Below are 21772 nucleotides of genomic sequence, written 5' to 3'. Positions count from 1 at the left end.
GATTTTCCAAAGCAAAAAACTGGTTTCTACAAACTAAACTGTACACCTCAACGCACTCTGCTAAGCTCCCGTACTCCTGCCACTGCCCTACAGACGAAACACGAAACATTCTGTCTCTGCGGGAACGTCCCCTGGCCCATCCCGATCCGTCCTTCCCCACCGCTGGCCTCCTTTTTAGAAAGAGGAGGATTTTTTACCCAGAATTTCATATAATTGGAACCATACAGTATGGTATAAACCTTTTCATTTCTTTTTTAATTCATTGTAATTTTTTAACTGTTTATGCTATTATAACTGTCTTGTTTTCCTCCTTCACCCTCCTCCACCCAGTCTCCCCCCTTCCAATCACTGTAATGCTTTTCAGATCTACCCATGTTATCGTTTATATCAGTAATTTATAGCTTTTCATTGGTCAGTAATTTTCCATCATGTATATATATATGTACCACCAACCACCTGCTGATGGATATGGGGTTGTTCCCAGTTCGGAGCTATTATGAACAAAACTGCTGTTAACATTTAAATAAAGTCTTTTGTCTTGGGTAAATACTTAGGAATATCTCAGTAATCACATGTGAGCATATGTTTATATTAAACTTCTAAACTGTTTTCCAAAGCATCCAGCAACATGTAAGAGTTTCATTTGCTGCACACATCACAGCCAACCCTTGTTACTATCAGCCTGTTTAATTTTAGCTCTTCTAGTGGGTGTGTAGTGGCATCTCATTGTAGTTTTATTTTCCTTTTTCCCAAAGATAAATGATGCTGAGAACCTTTTCATGTTTATTGGCCACTCACATGTCTTCTCTGGTGAAGAGTCCAACTCTTTTGTCTATTTTAAAATAATTTGCTTATTATTAAATTGTAAGAGTTCGTTACTTAACCTGGAATGAAGTCTGTTACCAGATTTATCTTTTGCATTTTTTTCTCATAGCCAGAGGCTTGCCTTTTCATGTTCTTACCAGTGTGTTTGTTTATTTTTAAGTGATTTATATATCTGCTTAAGAAAGCTTTACCTCACCCAAGGTCATGAAGATTTTCTCCCTTATTTTCTTCCAGAAGTTTTATAGTTTTAGCTTTTACATTTAGATCTAGAATCTATTTCTAGTTCAGTTTTGTGTATGGTGTGAGGTCAGAGTTAAAGTTCACTTTTTTTCCCCATATGGGCGTTCAATTGTTCTAGCATCATTTATTGAAAAGATTATTTTCCCCCCATTAAATTGCTTTGGCAACTTGGTGAAAAACCAGTTGCACGGGTTTACTTTTAGGCTCTCTTACTTTATTGATCTGTATTGCCACTCATACCAATAACACACTATCTAAATTACTATAGCTTTATAGTACATCTTGGACTCAGGTAGGGCGAGACCTGCAGCTTTGTTGAGCTTTCTCAAAATCATTTTACATTTCCACATAAACTTTAGAATCACTTGCCAATTTTACACGGGTAAACATACACTCAATAAATGACGGTCTGGAATTTTGATTTGGGTCCCACTCACTCCTTATGGATCAGTTTGTGGAAAACCAGCGTCTTAACAGCTATGGTTCTAATCTATGAACATGGTAGATCTTCCCGACAGTTTAGGTCTCCTTCAATTTCTCTCATTCATGTTTTTAGGGTTCAGATCTTATACCTATTTGGTTAAATTTATTTATGTATTAATTTAAAAAATTCTATTGTAGCCTTGGTCAGTGTGACTCAGGTGTTCGTTGAAGCATCATCCCTTAAACTGAAAGGCTGCGGTTTGATCCCAGGTCAGGGAGCACACCTGGGGTTCAGGTTCGGTCCCTGGTCTGGGCACGTGTGGAGGCAACCAATCAATGTTTTTCTTACACAGATGTTTCTCTATCTAAAAGCAGTGAAAAAATGCCCTTGGGGTGAGGGTAAAAAATAAATTCTATTGTAAATGCTATTTTTAAAAAGTCAAGTTCCAAGTTTGTTTATATCTAGGATATGAAAATACACTTGATTTTTGTATGTTGACTTTTAATTCTGTGACCTTATTAAATTCATTTACACATTCTCGAACTTTTGGGAGGTGGGGGGAGATTCCTTAAGATTTTCCGCACATTCTTTCATGCCACGCTTGAATAAAGCCAATTTGTATACTTCTCCCCTCTTTTTCTTGCCTTTTTGCACTGACCAGGACCTCCAGGACAATGCCGAATAGAAGCGATAAGCGTGGATTTTTTGTCTTGTTCCCCATCCAAGGAGGGAAATAGTCTTTCAAGTATCATATTAGCTGTTAAGTTTAGAGTTTATCTTCCCCTACTTGACACTTACTTCATATGCATATATCCCTAAACAACATATAGTAGTATTTTTCTTGGCTTTACACTTACACGTAAGTTATTACAAAGGCAGTTCTGCAACTTGCATTTTCCCCTCTGCCTTGAGTTTCATCCATTTGGATACACGTACCTCTAGATCATTACTACTGCTGTATACATTATACCACAACTTATCCACTGCCTCTACTGCTAGACATTCAGATTTACAGGGTTTTGCAATAACAAACCATTCTGCTACAATCGGTATTATACATGTCCCTTTATACGTAAGATAGTTTCTCCTATCACATGGCTGGGAGTGCAACTGCGGGGTCATCGTGCCTGCTCCCCTTGAACTTTATGAGAGACTGGTAAAGCTCTTCAAAGTGGTGGACCACATGATGGCTTTGAAGTCTCATCTTTCTCTCCGGATGGTGACCGTCTCGGGATGAGGCTCTGCCTGTCGTACTCAGCCTGACATTTCCAGAACAGTGGACAGAGGACACCCTTTATTATTATTATTATTATTTTTTTTTTGGTATGGTGAAAGGCATACAAAATTTATAGGAATTCGGCAGAAAGATGCTCAGGGCGCGAGCATCAGAGACGCGAGCAGCGGCTCGTGACCCGCGGAAGGCCTCTTCGGACGTTTCCCAGAGGACAAACAGCACTGAGCAGCGGGGAGGAAATCTTCGCCCTTAGTCCGCTTCCCGGAGCCTCGGGCGTAGAGCGGCCCGGCCCTCGGACCTTCCCGCACCGCCGGCGCCGCCCCTTCCCCCGCCCCCCTCCCCCACGCGGGTGACTCAGGCGGCGGTGACGGCGTCCCAAAGCGAGGCTATGACGGGCGCGCGGCCGTGCGCCGCGAAGCGGCGCAGAGCTCGAGAGCGTGGCCGCGGCGACGGCAGAGGAGGAGGAGCGGCGGCCGAGGCTGCCCCCCGGCGGGAGCGGCGGCCGGTGGAGGCGGCGGCGGGCAGCATGCGCTGGGCGCCGGCCGCGGGCCGGACTCTGGCCGCGCTGTTGCTGGTCGCGTCGGCGCTGAGCGCCACGCTGCTGGCCCCAGGCGGCTCCGTGGAGCGCGGCCCCGAGCCCGCGCCGCCGCGAGGTGAGTGCGCGCCGAGCTCGGGCCCCGGCGGCTTGGTGGACGCGCGCCCCTTTCTGCAGCGGCGCCCGCGGGGCGACGCGACGCGACTCCCCTCCGGGCCTGAGACGCTCCGCGCGCGGGCTCTCGGCACCGCAGCTCCCGGAACTGGGGCTTTTGTTCACACCCGGCGGCGTGAGCTGCGAGGACCCGGCGTCCTGCGCGGTGGCCACGCCGTGCTTAGTGGGTGGGGGCAGCATCCGAGCTGCTCCGACCCAGGCCGAAAGCGCGGCGCGCGTCCCCGGGGGTCGAACTGGGTGCCGAAAGGCCTTGCTGGGCGCAGGGATTACACTGGAGTGACGGGCAGCGCGGGGAGGGCGGCGATTACAGGCGTTAAAACTCCAGGTCCGATCTCAGGCGAACCTCCCCCCGCCCTCACCGCCCCCCCCCCGGGCTCTTCCGCAGCCTCCCGGGGTGGGGGGGCGGCTTTTACTTAGGAGGCGCCCGGAGGAACAGTGGAGGTTGAGGTCTGCCGGCGGCACCCTGCGGTTTGCGGGGACGCCACTGAGGGAGCTCTGCGGTTCGCAGCCTGGAGGGGTTGGCCGGGTTGTTTTTGCCGGGATGGGGAGTGATTCTGCTGTGCGGCCGGGAGAGGCAGTCAGCTCATCTATTTCCGTAACTCGTCTGGTCTCTGAACTCACCGGGGCAAATGTGAAAAATGCAAATTCCAGAGTCTTTCTCTAGACTTCTGGAACGAGGATCCCAAGGCGCTGTCCTGGCGAGGCTTCGGTCAGGGTTTGTGGGATCAGCCAACTGTAGCAAAACCTGAGAGGTCAGCGTTTGGGGAGAGTCACCCACCTCTCTCCTCCCGCCTGCCATCCCCTCTTCTGTATCAGAACTTGGGGTTTTAGTGTCAGATTGCCACTCCGCCCGAATCAGAATCTCGTCCAGTACGACAGAATAAATTTTGAGAAAGCATCTTATTTGATTACATTTTGTATGCTGCCTCCCCCACGCTGGGGCTCATCCCTTCTCTCCTCTCCTTTGATAATTTGAGGAAACAGCTTCTGAGAGGTAACATAATGTGCCCAGACACAGTTGTCAGGGACAGATTCGTACAATGCTCTCTTTTTGTGTTTGAGCACCAATTCATAATCGTAATTATTTTAGGAAGAAGAGGTAGTTTGTAAATAGTCATTGTGGGAGTGGGGGAGAACATAGTATCCTTAAGTGATGCACCTCAGAATCTTCACCAGGCTGTGTGGAGAGGATACCCGGACTTGCACTACTACCTGGAGCCCAGGTTTGGGCTGAACAACTACCTACAAAGAATTGTATCTTCATAGGTGATTTGAGGACTCGAGTTTACTTCAAAAGATAAAAAAAAAAAATGAGCAGAATATGTCCTTTAAAATATTCCCAGGAAAGACACTTCTGAGCAGAGAGCTAGCACCAGAAGTGAAATATTTGGAAATGGAATAAAAGTTGAATATACATGCCCTGGCTGGTGTAGCTCAGTGGATTGAGCACGGGCCTGTGAACCAGACAGTTGTGGTTCGATTCCCAGTCAGGGCACATGCCTGGGTTGCAGACCAGTTCCCTGCAGGCCTATTCCCAGCAGGGGAAGCACAAAAGGCAACCATACATTGATGTTTCTCTCCCTCTCTCCTTCCCTTCGCCTCCCCTCTAAAGATAAATAAATAAATAAAATCTTAAAAAAAAAGTCTAATATACAAACAGCACCGTTACCCAGAACTATTGAAAGGTGGCTTTATTTGGTTTATTTCCTCACCAAAGCATGGTAGACAGGGAGAAGAGCAAGGCATTGTTCTTTTGTAGAAGATGCTCCTTGAGTGTTAAGCTTGGTATTTCTAAAGTCAGCTGTGTCTGAATTTGGCTGCTTTCTCTTGAAACTGAGCATCAGGTTCAATTCCAGTGTCACTGGAGAGCTTAGGAATTGCATCCTTTGTGCGTTTCAGTAATACAGACTTGTTGGCTCAAAAAAAAAAAAAATTCGTTCACATATAAAGTACAAAGTAAAAAGTACAAAGGTGTCAAAACCCCCTGGCTTTGCACTCAGCCTCTCTAGCTGTTGTTTTGACCTTGGCTGCATGTTAGAATTATTGATACTTGAGTTTTTGTTGTTATTTTGGGAAGGAAGATTTAAAAATCTTGCTGGTTGGGTACAGAGTCTGATTCTGTTGCTCTGAAATGGTGCTTTAGTTTGTTTATTTTTAGCCCTGAAGGAAGTTTTCATATTATGAAATAAAGAGGTTATATAATTGCCTTTCTAGTTAGTTTCCCATGTTTTTCCTTTGCCTAGAAGCTAGGAGGTAAATTAATTTCTCCTTCATATAATGTAATAGATGTAAATGGCCCAGTTGGTCTCAATGAAGTATTTTGTTTTAATTTTAGTTAATAATAGTTCCCTTTGCTTTTCTCCACATTTGGCAAACTTAAATTTAGAATTTGCATTTCTTGGTGGACTTCTAAAAGCATCTAATAAAGTGGGGAGCTCTAAGCTTATCTTCCCTCTTACTCCCCCCAAATCTGCTGTGGAAACTAGAAGGAGATTCAGAACTCCAAACCAAAATGATACAAGGCAGACTTTTAAGGGCACACAAGTGCCCCAGTAGGTCTGACCTGCTCATCCCTACCCAGCAGGTCTGGAGTTCTGCAGGTCTCATGCTGCCCATACCACACTCAGAGCTGAGTAACATGGTCAGAGAAAGTTTGGGCTTTTGAATCTCCCAAATTGAGTTCAAAATAGTTCAAAATATTTCACGGAAAAACTCTGGCCATGGGCAATTATCTAATCCTCGTGAACCCTAATTTCTTCATCTGTGAAATGGAGAAAGTACCTAGCTCATGAGATTGTCTTGTTATCAAAATAGAAGATACATGGAAACTGTTGTACTAAATTCAGTGCCTGTCACATCTTAGCAATTGATAAATGCACACAGTCTTTTTATACACTGGTTGTGGATGGTGTCAGCTAAGTCCTCATGTGCAGTAGAGACACGTGTGCAAAGGGGATCTGAGTGTGTGTCACATGCATGTGTGTGCATGTGTGTGTGTGTACACATAGAGCAAGGCACCAGAGACCCTAGAATGTGGGTGTTTGAGAAGCACTCCTGTGAAGCCACCATTCACATGGTGTACTTTGTCTTTAACGTATTTCTTAAGTGCTTTGTTTTTCTTTTATTTTTTAACCTTTTTTTTCCTAATTACTAGGTTTAGACAAAAAAAGGCATGTAGAGCTGAAGATGGACCAGGCTTTGCTGCTCGTCCATAATGAACTACTTGGGACACACTTGACCGTCTACTGGAATTCTGAGCGCTGTTATCACGTAGGTATACTGTTCACATTCACAGTTGTGTTCACTTTGGGGATGGCTGCATATGCCCCTGATGCCCTCACACCTGCTGTTTTATCAGAAAGGAAACAAACAGGCTGTAGAAGCAGAAGAACTGTAATGAGGGAGATGCCTAGCAAAGAGCAACATTTGTTTATCTTTTCCACTGCCCATTAAAAAAAAAACCAAACCAGTTATCAGTGATGGGCGGAATCAATGCAGCATATTTTGTCTTTCTCCTTTGCTTGTGCCTAATCCTCTTGCTGGACCAGAGGAGGGAGTGAGGCACCTGAGTGTTCTCCGAGGGCAAGGGCGGTGAGGACAGTGGCGAGGTCGTGTTGAGGCTGGTGGCAGTTTCTCCACGGATCTGCCTCTCTGATGATGCAAATAATTTATTTTATCTGAAGGGTTCACTCCTATCCTAGGCCTTTATGCTTTTTTTAAGCATGAGGCTATTCTTCTGTGTAGAATAAAATATTCTTATTTCCAAATAAAATCGAGAGCTTCAACTTACCACCTTTGGAAGAGGACTTTGAATGTACAGTGTCCTCCTAGAATGGGTACCAGCCGAAAAGATGGAGGGATACGTGATGCTCCGTCTGTTTGGTTAAACCTATGGAAAGCTTGGTAAAGTGATGTGAAACAAAGAAATATTAAAAAAGCTCAGAAAATATTAAATTATACTTAATATTTAATAGTAAACATTTAATATTAAATAGTTGAATTAAATATTCATATTAAATTATAACACTTAACATTTTAATATCAAATATTTTGTATTTAATATTAAGTATTTTAATACCTATAATGTTAAAAAGTATAGCTTACGCCCTGGCTGGCATAGCTCAGTGGATTGAGTGTGGGCCTGCGAACCACACGATCGCGGTTCAATTCCCAGTCAGGGCACATGCCTGGGTTGCAGGCCAGTTCCCAGCAGGGATGCACAAGAGGCAACCATACATTGATGTTTCTCTCCTTCTCTCCTTCCCTTTCCCTCTAAAAGATGAATAAATAAAATCTTTAAAAAAAAAGTGTAGCTTACAACAAAGAAAAGACTTAGTCTGCAAGAAGGACCTAAAGAAAAAACTGAAAATAAAGCAACAATAGCTGAATTAGAAAGTTAGAGTCATAAAGAGAATGAGAAAAATGTCTAATAAAGGTCTAAAATCATTGGAAAACAAGTGGAGGGGAGAAAAGGTATTAGCCATAGGTAAGAGTAAGGGCATCTTTAAAATAAAAATTAAAAAATCATTGGTACAAAAATAGCAATACTAGTGACAGACTGAAGAGTCAAAAAACAGGAAAATTCACTACTTAAGACTAACTCAGGAGAAAAGAGGCGAAGGTTTTTAAAAGAGCATGGAGATAATTATATCTAAGGAAAATATATTTCATAGAAAAACCTTTGCTCTGGCAAAAGAAATTCTCATGAAAAGTTGTATTCAAATGTTCCCAATAATAAAGGTCATGGTAACAGAAGTTGCAGCTGCTCTTCCCCAAGGGCCTCTTCTGCGTCTCAGAGATGCTATATCTCATTTAGTCCTCACAACAGTTTGGTAGAGAGGTCATCCTAGGATTCTGCAAGTGGTGATGCTGACATTAAGAAAAGTAGTGACTTTTCCCTGGTTTACCCAGCTGTTAATATGGATTTATATCCCTCTGTTCTTAGGACCCTGCTTTATGTTAATCAGAAAGAAAAGGGAACATGTAAGGCTACTGAGCAGGGGTCTCAGGGTTTTGGAAAGCACAGTATCATCATCCAAACAAAGAAAAAAAGAAAGCACTAAAAATGTTAAACAAGTGTGGAAAATGAAAAAATTCAAATGGAACGAATCAAGAAATGGTATTTTAAAATAAAAGCCACACAATTGGTAATTTATTGGTAAATTTAAGAGCACAATGGAAATTAATGAAATTAGAAATTAGGATATATCACCGCTATAATTGAAGTAAGTATGAACCAGTGAACAGTTACAAGCTGATACATTCAGCATTCAAAAATTGATTGATTTCCTTAAAAAAATACATGAAGGTTGATTTAAGAAATTGAGAACATTAATAGATCATCAACTGATGAAGAAATCTGGGAAGTTATAATGAATTCCTCTACTCAAAAATAGGTAAAGTTTTCTACATTTTCAAATAGTAATTCTCAATCTCTGAATTGATTCAAATGTAAGTACCTCTCACAAATGATTCTTGATACTGGATTAATTCTGCAATATAGACAGGATGTGCATCCTCAGACTTGGCAAGGGTATGACAAGAAGTGCACACTTTTCTAATTGATAGGGGTTCAAAAATCTTAAATACAGCCCTGGCTGGTATAGCTCGGTGGATTGAGCGCGGGCCTGCGAACCCCATGATCGATCGCGGTTCAATTCCCAATCAGGGCACATGCCTGGGTTGCAGGCCAGTTCCCAGCAGGGGACTCATGAGAGGCAACCATATATTGATATTTCTCTCCTCCTCTCCTTCCCTTCCTCTCTAAAAAGAAATAAATAAAATCTTTTTAAAAATCTTAAATACAGTTCTGTTAAGGAGGCTAAGTTAGCATTTTGAAAGACTTATTTATGTTGACATTTTTATCCTTGAGGAATCTTTAGAGCTCATATGAAAAGAAAATGATGAAATTTTAATGGGAAATGGAGGTTAAAGGGAGCGATAGCCAATGCTCTCTGATAGGAAGACTAAAGAGGGAAATGATAGTGCTTCCAAATTTATGCATTTAACACAGTTGCTGTTAGTATATCAGTGGGTATCTTATAGAATCTGCCTGAGTAATTCCCAAATTTGTATGAAAAGGTGAGCGAGGGAATCAAAGAACCACCCAAAGGGAGAAGGGCATCGTGGGACTTGCTGGACCAGGTCAGATCTGTTTGGAAGCCACAGTTGTTTCTGTGGGCAGAACACGGGGAGTGAAGACAGGACCAAAGTAAGTGTGGGAAGCAGAAACTATTATACGCAAGAATTGAACATATTACAACTCAAATCATGGGGAAAAGTGTTTCAAATTGTTACATACCATCTATCAAATGCTCCGAGTGGATTCAAGTTTTAAAAAACTGCCACAAGTTTAAAAAATACTAGAAAAGGCAGGATAACCTGTTTAAAGTAATGAAGCAATAGAAGAAATGACAAGCCAGATTAGCATAAGTATATAAAACTTTAAATGAATTTAAATGAGCAAGAGCATCTTGTGTAGATCTTTTAAAACTATAACATGTAAATTATAGATATATTATAATTAAGTTATAATTTTTTAAAACTAGAATTTATATAAATCACATATAAAAAGATAAACTTTGAAAGCAGCCTTAAAACTCACAATGATAATATTTCGTGGAATATAGTGCAATCATTAAAAATTATAAATATGCAAATTGGGTACAATCATGGAAATATATTTGTTAAATCATAATCAAAACAATAGAATACAAGATGCAGTGTATGCTCTTATTTGTTAATCATGTGAAAAATCTACCCATGAATAAAGGTCTAGTTCCATAACAACACCTTTAGGCAGCATCCACATTTTATCTAAATTATTGACATTTTAAAGTTTTTCCATAACTATGAAGGAGAAGTCATTTCCGTAAGTGTGGAAGAAAAGAAAAAGGCCTTCGGTTGGATATTCTTGCCCTGCAGCCACCAAGATGCTTCCCAGCACCTGATCCGTGCGCTGTGTTTTCGTTCTGCAGTGCTTGCCGCAGGCTCTGGTGAACGTCTCCGGGAGTGGGGCGCCCGGGAAGCCCAGCATGGCCGCCGCGGCCGTGAGCACCCAGCACCGCTCCGTCCTGCAACTCACGGACACCTTGGAAGGAAAGGAAATTTGTAGGTTAGTACCCACTTCGCTGTGACCTGCTGAAGGCTATTTTCTCTCTAGTTTTCTTCTTGTTTGGTTTTTTTTTAGCTTTTTTTCCTTCAGAATGTTTTTTTGTATCTTTCCTGGTCTCCAGCCAGGAATGCCTATTCTTCATGACATAACCAAAATCCAACTCCTTTTTTTCCTAATCTAATCCTTTTTCTAAATTTTATCTAATTTTCACAGGCTGGAATACAAATTTGGCGAATTTGGAAACTATTCTCTCTTGGTAAAGCACACCCACAGTGGAGGCAGCGGTACTGCCTGTGACCTGGTTGTCAATCAGAATCCGATTGACAGCGACCTTCGTATGTATATGCTCTTTGTGGACTTCAGATTTGCGTTTTCAGATGTTTTACTTTTTCAGTGCTGTTTGCAATACTTTGTGTAATTTAAAATCTGGATTATAGGTTATCTGTCTCATAATTATGGTATATTTATTGTGTCAGTGTTACTTAAAATACCAAGAAGATTATGTGTATATTAAAAAATTATATATCCACATAGTCTCTTAGTTGTTTAATTATGAAGCATAAATAAGCCAAAAAACTTAAGTTAATGCCATGGAAAGAAACTGTCCAGTATCTTTCCTTGTTTTTGGATTCAGGGTCTGCTATTTCCTGTACGGGTGTGATGTTTTAGTCCAGAGGTTAAGAAGGGACCGTTCATTCTATAAAAAGGCCACTGGAGAGAATCTGTCCCTGTGAGCCCTCCGTCAGACAGTAAGTCCCTAGGGCATCAGCAGGCGTTGCTGTCAGTGAAGCTGGTGAGGACTGTGGGGTCACGTCGTAAGAACGTGAGAGCCGGTATGAAAGGGCCAGTGTGAGGCAACGCGAGTATTAAAAAGAATAATGAGTGTAACAGATGGGAGCACATTGAATATACAAAAGCCCAGTGAGTTCAGTGGGACCCTAAAAAGAGCAAGGCCTCTCTCCCCAAACGAGAACAAGAACAGCACTTTGGTTGCCTTTGGAGGCAGTAGCACACCTGATGTTAACTACCCTGACATAAAATTGTCCATTGAAAGGAAAGATTTAAGTATTTATCCTGTTTTTCCTGTATTGTAGGATAATTAAATAGCTCTAGATGGACAGGTAAATTATTTAGAGAAGAATTCCAGTTAATAGATGGCAGAATGACAGAATACTTTGCAACCCCTAATGAAATAATTGCTGTAGGCAAAAAATCATGAGTGGATGACACCATCAGATGAAATGGGAACTTCACGTGGGACGGGTCCTGCTTTCTCCAGCCGAACACGCCGGCATTCATTGGGCAGGTGGTCAGTGTTGGGGCAGCTTCTGGTGCGGTGCAGTAGGAAAGACACAGCACCTCCTGTGAAGTATTCTTCCCGAAAGTTGCTTTCTTAGTTAGGCCCTTACAGACTTCCCGTGTGCAGAACATGTGGAGGCCGGAAGAGAGTTCAGTGACACCCGAGGAAGCACGCTGACGGGTCTGGAACATGGGGCATTCTGATAGAGGACAGCTGCCCTGGGGTTTAGCTGCAGCCGGTGGCCGCTCACGACTGAATGAGACTTAGGACACAAAACAAGCAAATGCATGATGTGAACCTCGTTTGGACCCTGATTTGAACATACTGACTACAAACAAGCAGCTAGGAAATACTCGTTAGTTTTGTGTGACATTGGGGGTCTATCACAGAAGATTCAGTTTTAAGAAACTTTAAAATTCTGAAATAGTTTTAGACTTCTAGAAGCAGTGCCAAAAAGTATTCCCATGTACCCTTTACCCCGTGTTACCAACGCCCTAAACTATATCGCCATAGAACAGCCGTCCCATGTACAATTACTGAAACCAGGAACCTAACGTTTGATACGGTGCTGGTAACTGATCTACAGACTTTTCAGTTTTCCCCAGTTGTTCCTCCTGATTTTTTTTTCCGGCCCAGGATCCAGTCCAGGTTCCCACGGTGCATTTACCGATAATTGTCAGGCTCCTTCCTCTCCTCTAATCTTGGGACAGTTCCTCCGTCTTTCTTTGTCTTTCCTGCTCCTGACACTTTTGAAGAGGACTGGCCAGTTGATTTGTTGTTTGGATTTACTTGCTGTTTCCCCAGGATGAGGTGCAGGGCGTGCTGCTTGGTAGACTCCCACAGCAGTGACGGCGTGCCCTTCTCGGTGGGTCGTGTCGGGACGTGCACCATACTAATACGAGATACAACCGAAAGTGTGGGGAGAAATCACGTGGTGTCTGGGATTTGCTTAAAAACGCTTTAGGAAAAAAAAAAAGAAGGGACAGTGGTAATACATAAAGCAAGAGTGACAGTATTCTGATAATTCTAGAATTTAGGTGATCGGTATTTGTGGGTTTATTGTACACTTCTGTGTATTTTTGTGTATGTTTGGTGTTTTTCATGATGAAAAACTGCGCTCCCCTTATGAAGTGTTCTCATTTGTTTATAGGAAATTTACCCGAAGAATATAGCCTTTTCCCTTATTTGTTTTAATTTTTTTGCATTTTTCATTTATAGATGAACAGTAATTATGTGACAGCTTTGACTCTTATGATGGTGTTTTTGGTGACGACATCTTTTCTGTTATTTTTGTAGCCGTGTGCATTGCGTTCCTGGTTGGTCTAGCGGTCATCATTGCCGTGTGCTTTCTGAGGTTCTTGTTGAGGTAAGCACAGTCGGGGAAAGGAGGATATCGAAAAAGCGTATTCAGAGAGGGCAGTGTGACCCACCAGATGACCATCGTTCTTTGATAGAAGGAACATTTAGTGGCGACCACGGTTCGTCCAGGTGCAGGGATTCAGAAGATAATCCCTTACTTCAGGGAAACCATAAGCTAGTTCTAATGGGTCATTGACTTCAATCCTCCCTAATAGCTGAAAAAGTAGAAGCAAATGCTTGAGCAGTAATTTCCTGAAGGAATCTCACATCCTGTTTCATAGTGAGTAGAAGTGGGCTGTGGTGATTTCAGGAGGTGGCTGCCATGCTGGACTTTTCTTCCTTCTCTCTGGCTCTGAGCCCTGAGGCCACCCGTGTGGTCTGGCTGCCCAGCTCCCGCCGGCCGTGGGCCTTTGGCAGCGGAGATGGAGGCCGAGGCGCAGTACCTGCAGGTGGCAGCGTAACCCTTCCCTTCGCGGGGTTAGCAGCAAGGGGAGGGAATTCTGTGGTTAACAGCAATTCTGGTGAGAGTGAATCAGTAGACTGGATAAGAAAAGAAAGTAAAATAGATCCAGGCCTGGTAAATTACCTTTCAAAGGAAAGTTCTTGTATGTTTTAAAAGGAGTAAGATGGATTTTTCATGTGCTCAGCTTGTTAGGGTCTCAGAAAGGTCCACAAGGTTTCACTGGTGAGCCATATCCAAGTTGGAAGAAAAAGTTAGCCTTTCAGTTTGCTGGCTTGGGGAAGCCCTGCAGCTTTGGGGAGTTCATGCACTCTGACCCTCTACCTTTGTGCATTCTAGAAATAATTCCATGTACGAGAAACCTGGCTGCGTACAGGGGTAGGACTTGCTGCTCAGTAGCAAATGTGTAACCTCTCTTTTTTTTCTTAAGATTATATTTAGACGGAGGGGAAGGGAGGGAGAAAGAGAGGGAGAGAACCATCAGTGTGTGGTTGCCTCTCACACGCCCCTTACTAGGGACCTGGCCCACAACCCAGGCATGTGCCCTCACTGGGAATCAAATCCCTTGGTTCGTAGGCCGGTGCTCAAAACACTGAGCCACACTAGCCAGGGCAATCTGTCTGCTTTTTTAGGGACAGAGTATAATCCTAGCAGAGACATTTAACTTACTGGAATTAAGGTATTATTATCTTGTCAGTCTTCGGATGAGATGCAAATACTGTTCCAATTTGTTAGGATTTTTTTCATTTGGTGCCTTTAATGCAAATGTATACATTACATCACTTTCTAAAGTAATTGGTAGCTGATCTCTAGCTCTTGCAAAGGGAGGAAGTACCACCTCACCCCACGGTGGAATCGAAACTCTCCTCGGCCCGTGTTTCCGCCTTTGCAGCCTCAGGCGGAATGCTCTTGTTGGCACAGTGAGAATATGGCTTCTCTCCTGTACAAAAAAAACTTCAGTGCTTTTTAAAAATCTCAACCCTAACATATTTTAACTTCTCCTTTTCACCCTTCCTTAGATGTCTCTATTTTAATGTTTTTCATGCAATAGTGATGTTATCCATGCTGAATAAACTAGAAATAGTTTCGTTGTGGGGGAAAAGGGAAGAAATTAAAAATACATGCATTGCCCTGACTGGTGTGGTTCAGTAGGTTGAGTGCTGGCCTATGAGCCAAATGGTTGCTGATTTGATTCCCAGTCAGGGCACATGCCTGGGTTCCAGGCTGGGTCCCTGGTAGGGGGCACTTGAGAGGCAGCCACACATTGATATTTCTCTCCCATTTTTTCTTGAAAACTTCCTTTCCTTCCCTAAAAATAAAATCTTTAAAAACAGATTTAAAAATATATGCATTGGATATATGGATCATGGTTGGATACTGATTTGAGCAATTGAATTATAAGAAAAACCTTAAGAGACAGGGAAATTAAACTGGCTGTTTGATAATATTAAGGAATTTATTGATAATATTTTCAAATACAATAAAGGTTCTGCGGTTATATTAAAAAATTAAAATATCCTGCCCGGGCTAGTGTGGCTCAGTGGATTGAGTGCCAGCCTGTGAACTATAAAGGTCGCTGGTTTGGTGCCCTATCAGGGCACATGCCTGGGTGACAGGGCCAGGTCCCCAGTTGGGGGCACATGAGAGGCAACCAATTGATGTTTCTGTCTTTCTCTTTCTCTCTTCCTTCTTCTTTCTGAAAATAAATAAAATCGTTAAGAAAATTAAAATAGAAAACAAAAATATAAAGGTTCTTGCCTTTTGGAAATACATGCTGAAGTGTTTGTGGATGAAATGATACGATGTCTGGGAGTCTTCAGAATAAAAGGGGTAGTGGGTGGGAGCGCAGGCGAAGTAAGGCCAGTCATGTGTAGGAACTTGTCGAAGCTGGGACATGTGTCCATGGAGCTTTATTGTGCTTCTTTGTCTACCTCTGCACATGCTTGAAACTTTCCATGATGAAAGAAAGAAAAAGCAAAAAAATCCTATGCATTTGATAATGCAGATGTGCAAAGTTTATGTAAAACATGTGGGAAGTATGCCCTGGCTGGTGTGGCTCAGTGGATAGAGGGCCAGCCTGCAAACCAAAGGGTCACTCACCAGTTTGATTCCCAGTCAAGGCACATGTCTGGGTTGCAGACCAGGTCCCCAGTGAGGGGAGCGCAAGAGGCAGCCGCACGTTGATGTTTCTTGCCCTTTCTTTCTCCCTCTCTGTCCCTCTCTAAAAATAAATAATTAAAATCTTTAGAAAAATGTGGAAAGTAGAGATGTCATTTTAGAGAAAAAGTAGTAAATATACTTATCATTTGTTAATCATGTAAATCAGTATAATATCATCTGGATATCTTTTGGAAGTAAAAAGTACCATCTAGAAAAAAGAACCCAATGTATTAACTATTTGAATTACTCCAAAGTTACTTTCAAACTTTCTCAGTATGCATGTATGCATTTTTACTTAGTTGTAATCAAGTCTGTGTAATGGGTTTTTGCTTTTTGTTTTCAGTAGTTTATATTTGTATTTCTTTGTATGCAGAGAGCCCACATTCTTGTTATCTTATTTTTATTTTTTTTTAAGATTTTATTTATTTTTAGAGAGAGGGGGACATGAGGCAGAAAGAGAGGGAGAGAAACATCTATCGGTTGGCTGTCGCATGCACCCTGACTGGGGACCTGACCTTGAACCAGCCTGGCCACTTTCTGCTTTTGAGCAGCACTGCCCAGCCAGCAGTGCCATGCCGGTCAGGGACGTGCGTGTGGTTTCAGGAGCTGCCTTTCGCCCTGTCACACAGCCGTCATATCCTGTGTTTAGTCATTTTTGTCATGAGTGTGTTTGTTTGAAATGTTTTTGCTATTCTAATTTTAATAATATTATTAATAAGAATTCTAGCCCTGGGGGAAAATTATTTCATTAAACCCTCACAACAACTCTTGAACGAAGGCTCTATCTTTATTCCTGTTTTTATTGATGCTATAAAGGTTGAGCATTTAAAAATACTGCTGCTATAAACTTTAATTTCTACTTGTTAAAAAACTAAAATGTTTAATTCTTTGACTTGTATGGAATATGGAGTTTAAATTAATATAGTTTCTTTTTGGAGGGGAACATAATATTTATTTGTAATATGGCTTATATATATATATTTTAAATATTTTATTTATTTATTTTTAGAGAGAGGAGAAGGGAAGGAAAAAGAGAGGAAGAGAGGCAACATCAGTGTGTGGTTGCCTCTCATGTGGCCACCACTAGGGACCCGTCCGGCAACCCAGGCATGTGCCCTGACTGGGAATCGAACCGGTGACCCTTTGATTCTCAGCCCACGCTCAATCCACTGAGCTACACCAGCCAGGGCGGCTTATATATTTTTAAATTTTTTAATTTTAATTGTTGTTCAAGTACAGTTTTCTGCCTCCCCCCCTATAGACTTTCAATGTGATATCTAGTCATTTTGAAAATTCATCCAAAGAAGGTAAATTTACTGAGGCTTTTCTTTCTTTACAGTTTGGATGACTTTAGTAATTGGATTTCTAAAGCCATGAGTTCCCGGGAGACTGACCGCCTCATCAACTCGGTGAGTTATCAGTATGTGTCACGTGTGGTCAAGGTGGCTTTTTAGATTCAGAATTTGTAATTTCCTGTTTAATAATCTTTACTATCCAGTTTAATTAATCTTATTTATATTTTGGAAGGCGGGGTCATGTGTCCTGTTTTCTCACTAAGGAGCAGCTTTCTCCTGGGTCCTGAGAAGGGTGCCGTCCCCTCCTGTCTCTGCAGTGAGGCTGGGACTCAGGGCTGCCCTGTGAGGCGCGGCTGGGGACGTGTCCACCCCGCAGGCAGCGCCACCGATCGACCCCGCTGGGTGTCGGTATTGAGTCTGTAAATGTGGGGCCTCCTGGGATGGCTAAACAAGTTCTTTGTGCCGGTCCATTCACTGTGGACTGTTTTTGTCCACCCTGCACATAGGTCCTCGTACACGTACAGCAGCCGCACTTACGCACCAGTTCTTTGCAGTCACTGTATCCGCACGGGCACAGCAAGCTCAGCGGAAGGCACAAAGTCAAATAAAGTGAAAATCCAAGCCTCTGGGTGGGATCTGTACAAAAGCAAATTGAAGTATTGTTCGGAACAGTGACCTTTAACTGTCCGCTCTGTTAATTTCTCTCTGAGCAGTGGAAAAATGAAGTTAATTCGCTAGCGTTATGAACTGTCATCGTCCTTCTCCCCCTTTGTCTGAAGGAGCTGGGCTCTCCCAGCAGGGCAGGCCAGCTCGGCGACGATGCCCAGTCCGAAGTGTGGCATCCGTCTGCGGCGCCGTCTCGCCTCCGCTGTGTGGACACCTTCAGGGGGTACGTGGGCTCCTTGTAACACGGTGGGCACAGGTAGTCCCAGTGACGTGTTTACACATGAATGCACTTTTATTGTTGGAGATTTAGTTTACTTATTTATTTCTAGAGAGATGGGAAGGGGAGGGAGAGAAACATCAGTGTGAGAGAGAAACATCCACCAGTTGCCTCTCACATGCAACCTGCAATCCAGCGGTGTGCCCTGACTGGGAATCGAACCAGCAGCCTTTCACTTCGTGGGCCCACACCCAAACAACTGGGCCGTACTGGTCAGGGCACATAAACATACTTTTAAATTAAGGTAGATCTTTTACCTTCTAGGCTAGAAAGGATTTCTTGCTGTAGAAGTAAAGCAGCAGCCTCTCCTTTTTTGAAAACTGCGGTGATAGTCTGTACACTCTGTTGCTAGAGAGGAGTAGTGGGACGTGACCAGAATCAGTTTCTACTGGTATGGAGACCCTGCTGAGTCAAGGTCATTGCACTGGGTCCAGTAGCTAGCCGTGTGTGGTTACTATAAAAGTAGTAGCCGGAAATAAACATCTAGGCATCAGGTCTTCCATTCCTACTCACCAGGGTCTTTTAAACTCCAGTGGTGACCGCATAACCCTGTCCCAGCCTCACCAGAGCTCTGAGTGCTCCTGGCCTGTATCCATGAAGCCAAATAATAATAACAAACGTGATGATACTAATAATTGCGAACAGTCTTGAGTTCTCACCGTATGCCAGGCACTGTTCTAAGTTGTCTTTTTTTTAAGTTTTATTTATTTTTAGAGAGAGGGGGAGGGAGGGAGGGAAACATCAATTTGTGATTGCCTTTCACCTGGCCTACAACCCAGGCATGTGCCCTCACTGGGAATCAAACCAGCGACCCTGGGGTTCACAGGCTGGTACTCAGTCTACTGAGCCACACCAGCCAGGGCTAACTTGTCTCATTTTATTTACTCTCTTAATAGCCCTAGGAGGTATATACTTTTAATATGCCTGTTTCACAGATGAAGAAATTGAACCACAGAGTTAAGTAACTTGCCCAGGCTCACTCAGGGACTAAGGAAGCCAGCCAGGATTTGATTCCAGGCATTTGGGCTCCAGAGTCCCCACAAATTACTCCATTAGCATACTAATGCCTGCATCCCCTGCCTTCTACAGAATCAGCATCAAACAGTAGCCTATCCAGAATTGACTTTATTGTGTTTCTCTCTCTGATTCTCATTGCCGCTTTTGGAGATAACATGTTCACAGGTGGACAGGAACTAACGTTTATTAGGTGCTGCACTTGCCACGCTCTGGTCAGGTCCTGTACCGTACAGCACGGTCACGAGTCCTGGCGGTCCCTCTGGGAGATGCACTCTGTCTGTCACAGAGTGGCGCACTGGGGTGACTGGTGAGGGTTTCGCCCAAGGCCTGACGGCTCACAGGAGAGAAGGACTCAAGATTTGAACCGTCAGCTCTGAGTGTAGTGACTGTCACCTTCCACTGCAGTTCTTTAACTTGAGACACCTAAATAATTAGCACAAAATGGAGAGATTGGAAATGTTCCGCTTTGTTTTCAAGCTGTCCAGTGTACTGAGTACGTTCTTTTTTAAGACTGGATTGTGTTGGCTGTGTCAGCCACAGGGACACTTGGCATGGGGCCCTGATTGTAGTGACGAGACATCGTCACTCCTTGCTCTTTAAGTGTCCTCTTGTGTTGTGACTGCACCTGGTGAAGATACGTGTGTCCCTGGCAGCAGGGCCATTCATTCCCTGTCACCTGTGTGCCCTGACAATGTGCTCCTTCTTGCTTTGCAGGCTGGCTCTCATCCTCATGGTCTTCGTTAACTATGGAGGAGGAAAGTATTGGTATTTCAAACACGCAAGTTGGAATGGTAAGTCCTTCCCTAAAGGTATCGTTGCTTAAGTGGGACCCCTTCAGAGAACTGTGGGCAGGAGAGCCACTCAGTGCCCCCAGGGGATCCAGAGCAGAGGTTCCCAGCAGCCTCCCCAGGGCCACTGAGCTCCTCCCCTGCATAGAATGGCCCTTCGGTTATTTTGTTGTTCGTTCTTTTGTGTTCTGTGGCTCTGCGATGCTTTGCTATGATAACTAAGAGGAAGACTCCACAGGTCTCTGCAGCAGGACTGTGGGGCTCTGCAGAAGATGCTGAGGACTTAGTTGTAAATGGTCCTTGTCATGTTCTAGACATGCCTTTCCGTGCAGCCACATGCACGCCTTCTGAGACTCACGGTCCTCCTTGGGGTGCCCTTGGCCTCAGGTTGGCCTGTGTGGTGCTGAGTGACGGCAGTGAGTCTGCCTCGGTGGTTGGCTGGACAGTGGGTTTTGAGTAGCGCCGCATACAGGTAACAGACTTGTCCACACACTTCTAGTTTGGATCCCCTGGGCCCAGTGCTCTCAGACGACAGACACTCCTGTGCTCTCCAGGCCCAGTGACGGGCCGCAGTGTCCCTGTCTGTGTCTGGTCCTTCCCAGTGTTTTCCTTGGACTCTCAGTTTACTTTCCGTATTTATCAGAATATAATGGGGCCATTCTAGATTTAGGAGGTATATCCCTTTCCCTGCTCTCTTGTGTTTTTCTGCAGGACTGACGGTGGCCGACCTTGTGTTCCCATGGTGAGTTGGCAGGCTGCTACCAGCTCTTCCGTAGGTCATCTCCAGGTTTTCCTTTTTGGCCGATGCTGGAGCCTCTCTCCAAGACCAGCCTTGAACTGCGGGGTCACAGCCTGCATTACCCACAGGCCTCTGCTGTTGTGCGCTCCTTCCAGAAGCTGTGGTACCGAATAATGCCTGTGCTCGGCCTAGTGCTTCTCTGAGGCTTGCACGTACGGATAAGAGATGGGTGATGTCAGAGGGAATGTTTTGTCAGTGTACACATCACATACAAGCTCCTGGAATCCTGTAGGAAATTAAAAATTCTGTGTAAATACCAGTAATCCTGAAAATAAGCGTGAAATCATTTTTAAAAGGAACGCAGTGTATTGGTATCAGGGCATCCTGAGAAGTAACTAACAGGACAGTGATACTCTAAATTACCATTCAGAGTGAGACGGGAGTGACCAATGCTGCCGTTACTCCCCGTGACCTGCTATCTCACTGGGGGACCCCACCTTCTGGTCCAATGTGGAGTTTGTGTCTCTGTTGTGACACTTGGAGCGACTGTGCTCCGTCATCCTTAGGGGGTCATCCTGGCTGTTGGTTCATGCATTTGTTCTGTTTTCATCGCTAACGTGAACTCGGGGCTTTTTGGGGGGGAGGGGTTCTTTTTTGAGGTGAGTTTGGGTCGGAGGAACTTTTACAAGCCTGCAGGCCTGGTAGTTGTGCATCTTCTCTGGGAGGTTCCCTATGGAAAAGGGGCCTGGGCCCTGGTACCCCCAGGGTGACCCCCAGAAGCAGCCAGGGGACAGGGAGGGGCGCAGCAGGAGCAGACCTGGCTCTGTCAACCCTGTGCCAAGTAGCTAGAAAAATTACTCTTCTGACTTTGTAAAAAGAGGTACTTTAGTATGGTAAAGAAAAAAAAGAAAGAGTGTATGGCTCAGACAAAATCAGAAAAAAAAGACAGCTTTCATTTTTCTTCCAGGAGCAAAAGTGCAGTTAGAAACAATTGAAATGTGTGTCTCTTTCTCAGGGACTTTGAGGGTGGGCTGAGCAATGTGGACGGAAGCGTCTTTGTCATCATTTCTCCCTGATAATTAAGTGGGGCCGATGACCCAGGACACTGTGCTCAGCACTGAGGAGTGTCCTCTAAGACAGGACTTGGAGGCGTGCGCACCCTCTG

General features: G+C 43.9%; 1 protein-coding gene across 3 annotated transcripts in view; it reads left to right on the top strand.

Annotated features, from left to right (window-relative positions):
• Window positions 1–3073: 3073 nt before the first annotated feature.
• Window positions 3074–21772, top strand: part of HGSNAT (heparan-alpha-glucosaminide N-acetyltransferase) — a 33187-nt gene continuing 14488 nt past the window's right edge. For 2 of the 3 annotated variants that reach the window (XM_053659851.1, XM_053659850.1), the window contains exons 1-9: window positions 3074–3376; window positions 6587–6702; window positions 10410–10546; window positions 10760–10881; window positions 13143–13212; window positions 17165–17234; window positions 17900–18009; window positions 19795–19871; window positions 20580–20610. In XM_053659851.1, the coding sequence (XP_053515826.1) occupies window positions 3112–3376; window positions 6587–6702; window positions 10410–10546; window positions 10760–10881; window positions 13143–13212; window positions 17165–17234; window positions 17900–18009; window positions 19795–19871; window positions 20580–20610 (998 nt within the window). In that variant the 5' untranslated portion in view covers window positions 3074–3111. Of the gene's footprint in view, window positions 3377–6586; window positions 6703–10356; window positions 10547–10759; window positions 10882–13142; window positions 13213–17164; window positions 17235–17899; window positions 18010–19794; window positions 19872–20579; window positions 20611–21772 lie in introns of those variants that run through there. The other variant, XM_037161238.2, reaches the window with a different exon arrangement.

Source organism: Artibeus jamaicensis, unplaced genomic scaffold (assembly GCF_021234435.1).
Source record: "Artibeus jamaicensis isolate MK-2021 breed Jamaican fruit bat unplaced genomic scaffold, CSHL_Jam_final scaffold_833, whole genome shotgun sequence".
Classification (NCBI taxonomy): Eukaryota; Metazoa; Chordata; class Mammalia; order Chiroptera; family Phyllostomidae; genus Artibeus; species Artibeus jamaicensis.
Note: the sequence above shows the minus strand (reverse complement) of the source record. Positions and strands in the feature narration are given on the sequence as shown.